The 13229-nt window shown below is 42.4% G+C and overlaps 1 protein-coding gene across 1 annotated transcript; it reads left to right on the forward strand.

The window, feature by feature from the left end:
- The first annotated feature begins 648 nt into the window (after window positions 1-648).
- On the forward strand, window positions 649-12867 carry C13H8orf48 (chromosome 13 C8orf48 homolog). Its single transcript, XM_056859840.1, has 5 exons — window positions 649-853; window positions 2811-2936; window positions 9058-9299; window positions 10453-10605; window positions 12763-12867. Exons 1-5 carry the CDS (start codon window positions 649-651, stop codon window positions 12865-12867), a joined length of 831 nt encoding a protein of 276 aa, XP_056715818.1.
- The last annotated feature ends 362 nt before the right edge of the window (window positions 12868-13229 follow it).

Here is a 13229-nt window from a genome sequence, read left to right on the forward strand (position 1 = left end):
ACATTTCCCAATACATGCCGTTGGTGTTCTAATCAGGCAATATGTTTTTACAAAGCACTTGGCACATTGAGGAAATGCAGTGTGTTCTCTGAAAAACTGCAGTGGTGAGCTGTGTTTTGTATATTTGCAACAAAGCACTTTGGCCATGTGTTGAAGAGTGGTATGGTAAGATTTTGTGGACTAGAGCCCACTTCTTCAGGCACACGAAGTGCTGTCAGTTGTACATATATGTACAGAGAAAACTATTTATAAGCAGTGTGGCTGAAAGACATGGACAGCTTAGTATCAATGTGACTACAACTTTAGACAAGTTTAAGGGTGACATATAAATTATAAATTGCACCCCCATGTTTAGGTGATGTATAGTAGGGCATCTTCCTAAGCTATAAACAGGTATGAAGTCAGTACTTCAATCTTGGGTTTCATTTATTAGTTTTGGGATTGTGCCTTGGTCATTACAGTCTATCATGTACCGGTAATTTTTCTGGATGAGATCCTGGAGTCATACTTTATTATTATTGTCTCTTCATAGTGCTATAGGCCTGTGAGCTGGCACTTTCCCGTTAACCCCCTGAGGCTAATTCATTTCACTGTGATTATTTTTAGCTTAGCTGGGCAGACAACTTGAAGAGGTGTGTAGCGGAGCAGATGGAGCTGAGTGGAGATTGCAGCAGCACTATTCCCGATTATTTGGAGGATACCTTTGCGACCTTCAGTGAAGAAGAGGGGGAAAGCTGCAGGCAGGATGAGAATGAATCATTTGAATCTTATGACTCCAGAGAGGAGTTGGAATGGCCCACTGGGTCGGATCAATCTGAAGACACATGGCAGCCTTCGAGCCAGAATGATGAAGGTGTGTTCAGCTCCCTGTACATTTTGATTCATTCTTTATGCATTCTTACAGTTTTTGAGCAATGGGGCTTAGATTGGCAAATATTCAAAAAGTGAGCTGAGAAAGAAAATACCCCCTATTTCCTTGTTACATGAAAAAATCCTCAAACAATGTTTTTTGTGTTATGTGCTATCAGGTCACTTCCATCCTATTGCGAATTTATGACCTCCAAAACATCCTAAAATTGACAGTCTTGCAAGCTGAGGGTCACGGCTTCCTTGATTGAATCAATCCATCTAACATTGTGTCTTCTTCTTTTCCTGCTCCCTTCAGATTTTCCTAGCATTAATGTCTTTTCCAGTGACTTTGTCTTCTCATAATGTGACTGAAGTATGACAACCTCAGTTTAGTCATTTTAGCTTCTAGGGAGAGTTCAGGTTTGATTGACGTTTTACCAAACCAGAAATTAATCAAATACTCCTAGTAAAGTTGTACTGGAAGTGTAATGTGGCAGTCAAGAAGTTAAGAAATGTGGCATGTGGCAGTTGCTGACCTGTGGGAAGACTTGATGGTCTTGCACCGGCATGGCAAGACATTCCCACCCACTTCAAATCTTGGGGCTGTGTTTTGAGTGGGTGCAGGTAGCCCTCTGCCCCCTTTGCTGGAGAGAGAGCCATGCGTGGATGAAGCTCTCTGGCTTTTACAGATACTGCATCTGCATTACCTTCTGTGCTTGTAGTATCCCTTTGCACCAGTGTGATAACCTCTGGAGCAAGAGAAAGATGAAGGTGTCACATATTTTCTACCATAAATACACGTTCCGTGCATATTGTATAGCTGGACCATTCAGCCTAGGCTAATACTTGCAATGCATCCATTTATTTGCAACGCCAGCTCCAGGTTTTTAAATACCTGGAGATTTGAGGGTGGAGTCTCGGAGGTTGGGGTTTAGGGAGGGGAGGCACTTCGGGAGGGTATAATGCCATATGCTTTACCTTCCAAAGCAGACTTTTTCTCCAGGAGAAGTGGCATAAAATATTTTAAATAAATAAGCTATCTAGATCAGCTGCAATTCTGAAAGATTTCCAGCCCCCACCTGGAGGTTAAACAAATACAAGATTCGTGCTACAAAAGTAGTTACTACAAAAAGTCGCAGCACTGTGGCCACAAAACAACAAGTCACTTTATACTGGATGCCAACAATTTATAATGCAACAATAATGTCACAGTTATAACTATTACTATCAGTCTACCTAACTATACCTAAAACATACAAACTATGTACACAATCAATATACAAAAGACTGGACAGTATCGAAAGATGAAAACAAGGTGATGCACAAAAATATGGTGTTGCTGTCGAAAGTCCCAAACGGGGCTGCAAGGCGCAGCTTCCCTCTGCACCACCGTTGCTGCGTGAAATTTAAAGGGACAGTGCCCTTTGATGGAAAGTCTTTATGCGGCTTAAGGCATCTGAAGGTAGTACATAGTCCAATATCAACTGGAATGTCAAGCGATTCAAAATAGAGAGGATCCAATAGATCTCTTTCAATTATTACTTCTTCAGTTGCATTTTTAACATCAAAACGGACCTTTATAGTGTTAAACACACCGACTAGGCTAGATAGCTCTCTGCATATGCTAAAAGTTGTGTTAAAGAGGGCAGTCTGTGAATTGCATACAGGTGTCCCATTACAAGTAGTATGATAGATTGAAAGAAGAGTTTAACCCTTTGGGTGTCATTGTGTTTAGAAGACGTATATATTTTGCTTCCTTATTGTTGCATTATAAAGTGTTGGCATCCAGTACCGAGTGACTTCTTCTTTTGTGGCCACTGTGCTGCAACATTTTGTAGTAACCCACCTGGAGGTTGGCAACCCTACATCCATTTGTCATAGCGACTGGGAACAGAACTAGCTATTCCTATTAAGCACAAGTGTGAAAACTAGCTAAAGTCTTGCTTTTGTTCTTTAAATAGAACAAAAAACAGACTTTTGGGATCCTGCCATGGCAGAAAAAAGTCTGATTCGAAAATGGATCAACCGTCTGAAAGAAGACAGACCTAGCGCCCAGCTTGCTGAATGTGCCAGTAAACCAGGAAATGGTATGTTAATTGTCAGGTGTGACTTGTAAGCCAATAAAACACTTTCCCCCCCAATTGGTTAGTTTAAATGGTTGAAAAGTTTGTACCCATTTAACATAAGAATTATAAGAAGATCCTTGCTGGATTAGACCAGGAGTCCGTCTAGTTCAGGATTCTGCTTCGCGCAGTGGCCAACCTGTATCCCACAACTTAATTCTTCATTGACTAAATAAGTATTTCCTTTTGTCTGTCCTGAACCAGTATTGCCTATCAAGTTCATTGGGTGCCCCTGAATGCTACTATTACAGAAGAGGGAGAAAAAGCCCTCTCTGTCCACCTTCTCTACCTCATGCATAATTTTATAAATGTCTCTCATGTCCCTCCTTAGCTGTCTTTTGTTTCTAAACTGAAAAGCCACAGACTGTTCAATCTTTCCTTGTAGGAAATATGCTCAAACCCCTCCATCCCCTTCATTGCCCTCTCCTGCACTGTTTTCAGTACTGCAGTATCTTTTTAAAGATACAGCAACCAAAACTGTATGTAGGGTTCCAAATGAGGTCTACCATAGAGCTATGCAGGGGTATTACAGTACTGGTGCCATTTTTTTTCCCGATTCCTTTCCTAATAATTTCCAGCATAGAGGTTCCCTTTTTTCACCACTGCCGGACACTGAGTTGACATTTTCATTGAGCTATCCACTACAACCCCAAGGTCTCTTGCCCTCTCATCATTGGCCAGTTTAGACCTCATTAGCATATATTTACAGTTGGGATTTTTTGTTTGTTCCAGTGTGCATCACATTATACTTTTTAGAACTTTGTTTACCCTGTTGTTGTCTGTGGTGTAACATGCTGTGACCTCCTTCTCTTTTTATTGCTGCTGATTTTGCTTTCTGTTGTGATAGCAATTAAATGCTTCCCAAGTGTCACAATGCAAGTCGCACAGTGTTTCCATCAGCTTGTAAGTCTGGAGATGGCATTAATCTCTATGATTCCTTCAAGCAAGGGCTAAAGCCAGAGATTGCTGCCAATTAACATTGTCTGTGTCACATTTCGAGCACCCTCCCTGTTAAGGCTTGCCTGGAACCTACCTTATTAATTAATTAATTATTTAATTATTGAATTTATATCCTGCCTCTCCTCTTGCTTTTTTAAGGCAAAACACCTCTCTTTGTCCAGGCTTCTAACTATGGAATTTCTTTTTAGTTGTTTTGGTCTGCTCCTAGCTTGAGACTGTTCTATTGATATTGTTTTAGACTTCTCTGTTTGTTTGGTGTGTTCTTATGCCCTGGCTTGATTTTATTTACTCGTTTTGATGGATAAATTTTTATTTATTTATTTATTCTACTGTTTCTTTGTTTTATTGACTTGTTTGATGGCATGGTTTGTGTGACTGGATTGTTATAATGTCTTGATAGGGTTTTGTTTTGTCATCTTAGTTGCAAGCTGCCTTGAACAGGTCTGGAGAGGCAGCAGATGAATGTTCTAAATAAATAAATACATAAGGTGTCCACGAACTCCTGGGGACACAAGTTGTGAGCTGGCCCATCTGCCAGCTGCCAGCAACTGAGTGCCGGGGCATTTCTTTTGAGCTGTTGTGCTTGTGGGAATCTTGGCTTGGCTGGCATGGGCACACGTTGTCCTTAGGGTCGACACATTCACATTACGTGAAAACAGTTTTGACCCTGTAGTTGGCTCTCCCTGCAGCTTTTTTCGATATGTGCTACTGTAGATGTCTTCATCTCGTTTCCCAAACTCCTAGCAAATGCTTGATATTAAGTATTGTTATATTTGGGTCAGCCAATATAGCCTTAATCACGCTGCCAGTATCTTGAGATTTCATCTGGGAAGGCAGAGCAATAATGATGGGTGAAATAACAAAGTTGCTTTAATGTTCTGAAGTCCAAAAATGTATCTCTTGGCTTTAATAAAGGCATGAGTCCGCAGCTGTGGGAGCCTCTTAGGGTTTGTTTTAAAAACTTAGAAGTGATTGGGATTATGGCTTGTTTCTGTGCATAATTGAAGATTAGCTGCAGGATAATTAAGGCCCACTCAGTAGGTTTAAGAAAATGTGTCCTTTTGGAGCCTTACTTTTCAGGTAATGTAGGACATAATCCCACCTTCCTTGATGATAGGGCAAAAGAGGATGCAATTAAATGTCTGCATGTGAAATGTCCCAGATGACAGCTTGAAATCCCAGTTTCCACTTCCAAAAACAAAACCCTGACAGCACTTTCAGATTAACCCGAAGAAGTCTGGGCACTCAGATGAGCAATGAGCTGGGTATTAATTACAGGAAATAATCCAAAAGTAACCATAGCCTAACATCTCTACTAGGACAAAACTCCAGCTTTACCCAAGTAGTAAGCAAGCTTTCAGGTCCACCAGAACTCTTCTAAAACTAATTGAAGCACAGAGCTCCCCTGTGAGGCCAAGAACACTGTGTTCCAATTGGCGCTGGAGAGACAACCAGATAACTACTGTCTGTTTGCCTGTTTGTTCCAGCATGTCTGGAAAGGAGGCCTGGGAGCTTTTCTGTGTTGGCATGGCCTAACCAAATTAAGTGTGTGCAACAGAAACCTGTAACTAGATTCGAGTCCAGTAGCACCCTAGAGACCAAAAAGATTTTTGGGGGTATAAGATTTTGAGAGGCAAAACTCCCTTTGTCAGATACAAGATGGAATGGAGATCTGAGTCCTTATTCCCCAGTCAGAAGGTGGGGGAGTGTTGCAAAGAAGGAACTTAGGAGGTACAGTGCACATTGTAATCAGCTTGGTTACAGCAGAAGGGGAAATGCTTGGGGCAGAAAATTAGCACCTGTATCATCCTTCCAGGGCTCTTATAGCTTGGCACATTTAAAAAAAATTGTGCCCACAAACATTTTTTCTCTTTTCCCCTCCCCATCTTTGTTCTTGCTTAACATCCAGCCTGTAAAAAGAGCCAGTGTATTTGTAAGTTTACTAAACTTTGGTTAATCCTAAAATGTTAAACAGGAATCTTGCCACGGTTGCTTTGGGGTTTTCCCCCTAACGGTTTATAGCTACCACCTTCTGTCATTAATTACAGGGCATGTGGATTACAATATGTGCAGCTTTACTTCTTCACAAGCCCCTTTCTTCTCAGAGGCCTTTACTACAGCAGCACTTGGAAAAATCTAGTAGAGCATAAGGGGAACAAAACAAAGTGAAGTTGCTTCATTTTATTCAAAGTCACACTGGATTTGATGATATATGAACATACTTAGGAAATAAAAATATCTTTTAAAAACATTCTTACCTACTTTTAAACCATACACTCCTTTTTATACACTTCTCTGCAGCACCAAAATCTATGCAGATTGTTTAGTTATAAACTGCTTGAAATATAAAAACTCTGAAGCGATGTACAATTGCTATCCTCTGTAGTAATAGCCACCAGATGATTGAGTTTGTCACGCCTGCATGCCTTTTGGATCCAGCTGCTTGCAGTCTCTTTAAATAAGGTGCATAGAAAGATCAATCCGTGGTCTGCTTAGAATCCTGTTGAGGTCTATTCAGTGGGGCTTGGGGCTTATTCACCAGAAAGTGTCTTTGGAATTGTGCAGATAAATATACAAAAATATGCACAATTCAGCCAAAGTTGGACACGGTCCAGCCAGAATTAAGCACTCTCAGGTTCTGTTGATTTCACTGGGAGAGTTTTAGGTATCTGCTTCACTCTTTGAAATCAGTGAGAGTTAAAATACTGAGCTTTGACTGGTTAATGCATAGTGTGAATTTGCTTACTTCCCGCTAAAAAGTAGGGGTGGTAATGAGTAGATAAAGCAGCAATCTGGGACAGGCATCGTTTGTCCTGGGCCAGTAATCGGCACTGGCAGTTGGTGCAAATGAGCATCTGGCAAGTGAGCATATAGACATGTTTCAGCTATATACGGATTGGAGAGCAAATGCATTAAGAGAAGAGGCCTCATTAAGCTCCCACATCCAGGTAGCTTTGTACTAAGTACCATGGACATTTTGTGCTGCACACATCCAAGCATTAACACATGAAAACACACTTCTTTAACACATGAAAAATCAGCCAAATATTGAGGTGATCTGCCAGTGTCTGAAGGAGAAGAAGAAAAGAAGGATTGGGTTTTTAATCCCCCCTTTCTCTACCTGAAGGAGTCTCAAAGCAGCTTACAATCGCCTTTGCTTCCTCTTACAATCGCCTTCGCTTCCTCTCCTCACAACAGGCACATTATGAGGCAGGTGGGGATGAGAGAGTTCTAAGAGAACTGTGACTGGCCCAAGGTCACCCAGCATGCTTCATGTGAAGGAACAGGGAATTGAACCCGGTTCTTCAGATTAGAGTCCACAGCTCTTAACCACTACACCACTCTAGCCCATTGCTAAACTCTCTGAAGTATTTTTCTTTGGTGATTTTGTTTATTTGTTTATTAACAAGACTTTCACCCTGCCTTTCTGCTGTCTTAAAACATTGCTAAAACAATTTAAAGCCAGAGTTTAAAATAAGTAGAAAAGAAGAAAAAACAATCAAAACATTAGGGAGGAAGGAGGGATTCCTGAGGGAATGCCAAGAGGAACAAAAAAAGTCTTCACCTGCTGACAGAAGCCGGCAACAGAAGGGGAAAGGTGAATCTCTCTGGGGAGAGAGTTCCAGAATTTTGGTGCCACCCACCTAATCTCCGAAGGTAGGGGCACCCAAAGCAGGGGCTCCAAAGATGACTGCAGTGATCCGGTGGGTGATCCGGTAGGAGTATGTGGTCCTTCAGGCATGAGCCAAGACTGGAGTGATATGGTCCCTGTGACCTACTCCAGTCAACATCCCAGCTGCAGTATTCTGCCCCATTTACGGTAAGTTTCTGAACACTTTTCAGGGGCAGCCCCTTATGGGGAGTGCATTGCAGTAATTTAATCTTGATGTATGCTGCCTTGCGAGCTTTGTGGTGGAAAAGTGATTCAAAGAACTGTAGAAATAGTCTTCTCTCCCCAGTAGTGCCATAGCACACAATGGTCTGCCATTATTTCCTTGATCCAGTGAGGGGCCCTGTGTGCACCAAAGTAAGCATCTGCACATTCATCCCTAGCTAGAAGGGGAAATAACCCAAACAGCACTAATTGACTATTTGGGGGAGCAAGGGGGTGGAAAGCTGTCTTCTGTCTTTCCAGTATTGTCTTTGCTGTCAAGCATCTCTTTGGTGGGCTTTCAGCTATTTTAGAAGGGATATGCACACCTGACCCTGGCTGTTTCATGCATGTTTTATTCCAAAGTTCCACAGCGTGGTGCCTGTGAGTGTCATGGCACCCACCAGTACTTCGCTTGGTGCTCACCAAGCTTTTCAGAAAGTGGGTGTGGCCATTGTAAGGCAGGGCTTCTTATTGGCTGCCCACATTCAAATGAAAGGATGTTCTACAGGAGGACTGGGAAGCACCTGGCCCTTCCTTAGTCAGTGTGTGCTTCCACCCCCTCTTCAGGTTTTCCTTCTTCCCAGGAAGTGTGAGGAGGGAGGTATTCCATTTGGCTCCACTTCCTGTGGCAGCCATTTTGGGGTGGTGTTCACTACCCTCTCTGAAAATTCCAAAGGTGCCCACGGGCTCAAAAAGGCTGGAGACCCCTGCTCTAATCTACATGTGGGTTGGATTCAAAGAGGTGCCTCTTCCTTCCTGGAAAGACTACTTCTTTGAGCAGGACTACTTCTTTGGATCCATCCCTGTATGGTTTCCAACAGCTGTTTTTGCAATAGCATCCTCGAACAGTCCAATCTGGAATCTGCCCTCTGGAAATTTTCATGCATGTTATAATTCCTGATTAGAAAGGAGCTGAAATAAGCAATTACCTGAAACCGTTAGTTCAAATTAATGCCTAAATTAAGGATAATTTCTGTGTCATTTTTATTTTATCACTTTTCCATTTTCGCTTAATTAATACAAGCTTGTTGTTGTAATGTCAAGCACTTTATTCTGAAATGCACACCTTTCCCTTTATCCTGGGGCCGTTTCCCCCTTGTTTCTTCATAAAGAGGCTTGCATTTGAACATTTAATGCTTGCAGGCTTTAGTAAAATCTAATTCCTGATAACGGTTTGCACAGATGGGAAGCTGATGCGTCTTCTCCTTCTCTTCAAATGATTGTTTTGTTGTTGTTGTTTTGCTGGTGCAGCATTGATAAAAATTACCGTGGCATCTGAGGAAGAGCTGGAGGCTGTACAGTCTTTTTGTGCCATCAAGATTAACCGACTTGGTCACCTGCCAAGCTCTGCTCTTTCTAATAGGCACAAGCGTTACAATCAGCAGCATGGATTTGCTTCAGAGAAGGTCTTCATGCATGAGATGGACCGTATTGTTCCGGATCAGCTAGTGAACAGATTGCACCTAAAAAATCTCAAGAAGACCATGGAACAGGTACTACAAGAAGGACCAAATTCTCTAACTTTATGGGTGCTTGAAAAAACAATAGAATGTTAGCTTCCAAATTCCTTATTTATTTAGAGCTAGATTGGAGTCCAGTAGCATCTTTTTTTGTTTTGTTTTGTTTTGCCATCAAGTCATTTCTGGAGACCCATAGTAGGGATTTCAAGGCAAGAGACGTTCAGAGGTGGTTTGCCATTGCCTGCCTCCACATCATGACCCTGGTATTCCTTGGTGGTCTCCCATCCAGATACTAACCAGAACCAACCCTGCTTAGCTTCTGAGACCTGAGGAGATCAGGCTAGCCTGGGGCTGTCCAGGGCAGGAGTAGCACCTTGGAGACCAAAAAATATTACTTCCTTCTTCCTATTCTGTGTGAGAGAGTCTGGCATGTGACTGGGTATGCATGCCTCACGCCCTCTGGGATACTAGAAACTCTTATGGGCTTGCGTGGGTCGATTTCCCCTTCCCTTCTGCTTTTTCCACTTGTTTCGCTGACATTAAACTGCCCTGAACCTTCCATGCTTCCAGGGCGACAGTGGGCATGCTTAGTCCTCATCAGATCTTAAAGGATCCCCTCCCTCCATTTTAAATTTGCGAACAAATGTTCTTTCGCATACCAGGAAGTATGCAGTCCTTATCAGTGAGCAGCCCCATTTCTCTGCCTTCTTCAGCCATCAAGGCACCTGACTATCAAGTTTGCAATTTGCAGCAATGTGGCTATCTCAACTTGTGTTAACTTCACACTCTTTCACCTCTTTAAAAAGTTTTTTTTTTAATAACCTTTGGAAAGAAGGAACAGTAATTTCTGCTGTGGTTGCTTACTACAAGAAAAGACTAGGATGTAATTGATGTTATAATATGATGGCAGCAAAAAACAAACAAATATTATCCTTAAATAAATCACTGGTATAGCTGCTAGACCTAGTACTGCACGGCAAAAAGCCAAAGTAATTTAGTGTAAAAAAGTAACTTGGGCTGGTTTATTATGATGTTTCTGAGGGAAAGGTTTATGAAGTAATTTTGGATGCCTGAGAAGTGCACAGACCTTTGTCTTCAGAACGTACAGATACCTTATTATTTTTAATGAAGACAATCGTCTTGCTCGAACAAAAGCCGCTTGGCTGTTTGTCACTTTGACTTCCAGTTAGCAGAAACTGAAATGCATCAACCGTCACAATGCCCTGACTGTGAGAAGAAAAGAGCGGAGCTGGCAAGAGACGCTTTTCTGAGACGAAAGAGAACCTTAATGGAAGGGGTTTTGCTTGAAGACAAACTGGAAGATCATATCTACACCCAGGTAAGCTGTTATTCAGAAGAGCAAAGACTGTAACTCAATTGGCAAATAACCCCACTAATGCTGCAGCTTTGCAAAACCTTTGATTATTTCTCTGGAAAAGTTGAAGGCAGCAGGAAATGAGGAAGACACAAGATGGGTTGACTCAAAAATTGAGGACATGGCCTCCACTTTGCAATACCTGAGCAAGGCTGTTAATGATAGGAGGTCAGTAATTCATTGGGTCGCCATAATTCGGAAGCGACTTGACAACACCTTGTAGACAACATCTAAAATGTCTACAAACTCATGACAGCTAAAACTGATGTAGTGCTAAACTGCTATAGAACCTGAGGGCTTTATGAGTTTCTCTCTCCTGGAAACAAAAAAGAGCCCAACTACTAGACAACTGGCCTGAAACATAACAGAAGAAGCAAAAGTTGGTGTGGAGTAAAATTCTGAGCCAGAAACATGGGCCAGTATTTGTAGAGGGGCATAGAATCATAGACTTGGAAGGGGCCATACAGGCCATCTAGTCTAACCCCCCTGCTCAATGCAGGATCAGTCTAGAGCATCCCTGACAAGTGTTTGTCCAGCCGCTGCTTGAAGACTGCCAGAGAGGGGGAGCTCATCGCCTCCCTAGGTAATCCTAGCAAATCTACCTACACTGTTCCTGTCGCTTCTTACAAATTTTTCAGGGAAGGAGCTGCGGTTTCCGAAGCCAGCGCATCCACCTGATTCTTTCTGCCCTCGAAACTCAAAGCAGCCTGAAAGGCAGTGTTTGCCAGATGTTGTTCAACTTTCAGTGCTACTCCTCTGTGTTTGACTTCACAGGCATTCTCCAATGCTGTCCGCATGTGCAGTGAATCACCTTTCACATCAATCCCCCACCTTCTATGCATAGCCCCACTCTGCAGATCTGTATAACTGAGTAGAAGATGATTACCTCCCCCTTTTTAAGAAGCCAAAATAGGTTAAAAACATCATCTTCCTTTTGAGTAAATATGATAACTGGGAAATTTAAAAAAAAATCCAGCTATATATTATTTGTTTCTCAACTGGGGCGCAGTTCATCAACATATGAAGTTTCCTTATATTAATTCAGATCTCTGATCTAGCTTGCTCAGTATTGTGCTCTGACTGGCATAATCTCTCCAGGGGTCTTGGATAAGGGGAAAGTAACATTGATCTTCAGAGATTTTTAATTACTAATGCCCAGGTTTGAACCTGAGTCCTCCTTTGTGAAACACATGCTCTCCCACTGACCTGTGACTTCCCCTTCCCAGATAAAGGGGTCCTGTACCGCACACACAACTCCCAATTTCCAGAACATGGCGTTTCCTTGCTGTTGTTTGAGTGTATTTGGATATCCTAGGTCAGGAATCCCCAACCTATTTGAGCCTGCACTCACCTTTGGAATTCTGACATGGGGTGGTGGGCACAACCACAAAATGGCTGCCACAGGAGGCAGAACCAACTACAAAATGGCTGCCCCAGAAGGCAGAGACAACCACAACATGTCAGGATGTGAGGTTGTGTATAACTCTGATAGTAACTCCCCAACATTTCAGGCAGAAGCTGTCTTTAACAGGATGCCTTTTAAAAATATATATTTTCTTGCATACACACAGCTTCAGTCATGCAGTGAAGATGCTTCTGGTGGCTTGTCAGCTGCTACCGAAGCAGTATTTTTAAAAATCTGCACAGCTAATCAGAAGTCCTGCTTGGCAAAAGCCCCCCCCCCTTTCTAAAATACTTGGCAGACTCCAAGAAAAGGGTCAACAGGTGCTGTTACACCCATGGACACCACATTGGGGACCCCTGTCCTAGGTAATGCCCGTATTTTGTGTAACCTTCTTAACTTGCAGACTCATTCCTAGCCAAAATGCTCAGAGCGGGTTGCAGCAGTTATATGTTAATGCACAGGTGGCTGTGATGTTGTTTTTACAATGGTGGATGCCACTTTGGGTGCAATGTTTATATTTTACATAAAGAAAGCAAGATATTGGGCCCTTACGAGGCCTTTGGGAAGGCCATTGAATAGGGTCTGTCTATTCCCTGGATGCTGAGCCTGGATGGAGAAATTGCAGCCTCCCTGGCAATGCTAATTATTATTATAAATCGTGGCAAACAGTTGTTCAAAGGGAAATGTCTTGTCTCCTCCTTTCTCTCTGTTTCCAGGATGCTCTTGTCCTCATTGGCAAAGTACACCAAACTCTTCCTAAGCTTTCTGACGATCCCAGGAACATTTGGCAGAAACTGAATGAGAGAGCTCTGCAGTCATAGAGTGTGGCTCTGTTGGAACCGTATCCAAAGTGGAAAAGACATGTAAAGTTCAATGCACCTATACTGAGCAATTAAGAATATCACCTTTTTCATACTGACAAACTGGTCTATGATCAAAGATGCCCCTTTCGATTGGGTCCAGGTCTACGATCCAACTCTGGCTCCCTTCCTAGTGCATGCAGAGCAAAGCACCACCACCTTAACAAAATACATTTTTCAAAGTACGGAAGGTGACTTTTTTATTATTACTCTGACAAGTATTGCTTTTGTGAATTTTCTTTGGGGATTGGGAGCAGATCGCAGCTGCTCCTACCTGCAAAGAAGACGAATGGCTCTGTTTTTCTAGATGGGGAGGTGTGATG

The sequence above is a fragment of the Euleptes europaea genome, chromosome 13 (assembly GCF_029931775.1).
Source record: "Euleptes europaea isolate rEulEur1 chromosome 13, rEulEur1.hap1, whole genome shotgun sequence".
Classification (NCBI taxonomy): domain Eukaryota; kingdom Metazoa; phylum Chordata; class Lepidosauria; order Squamata; family Sphaerodactylidae; genus Euleptes; species Euleptes europaea.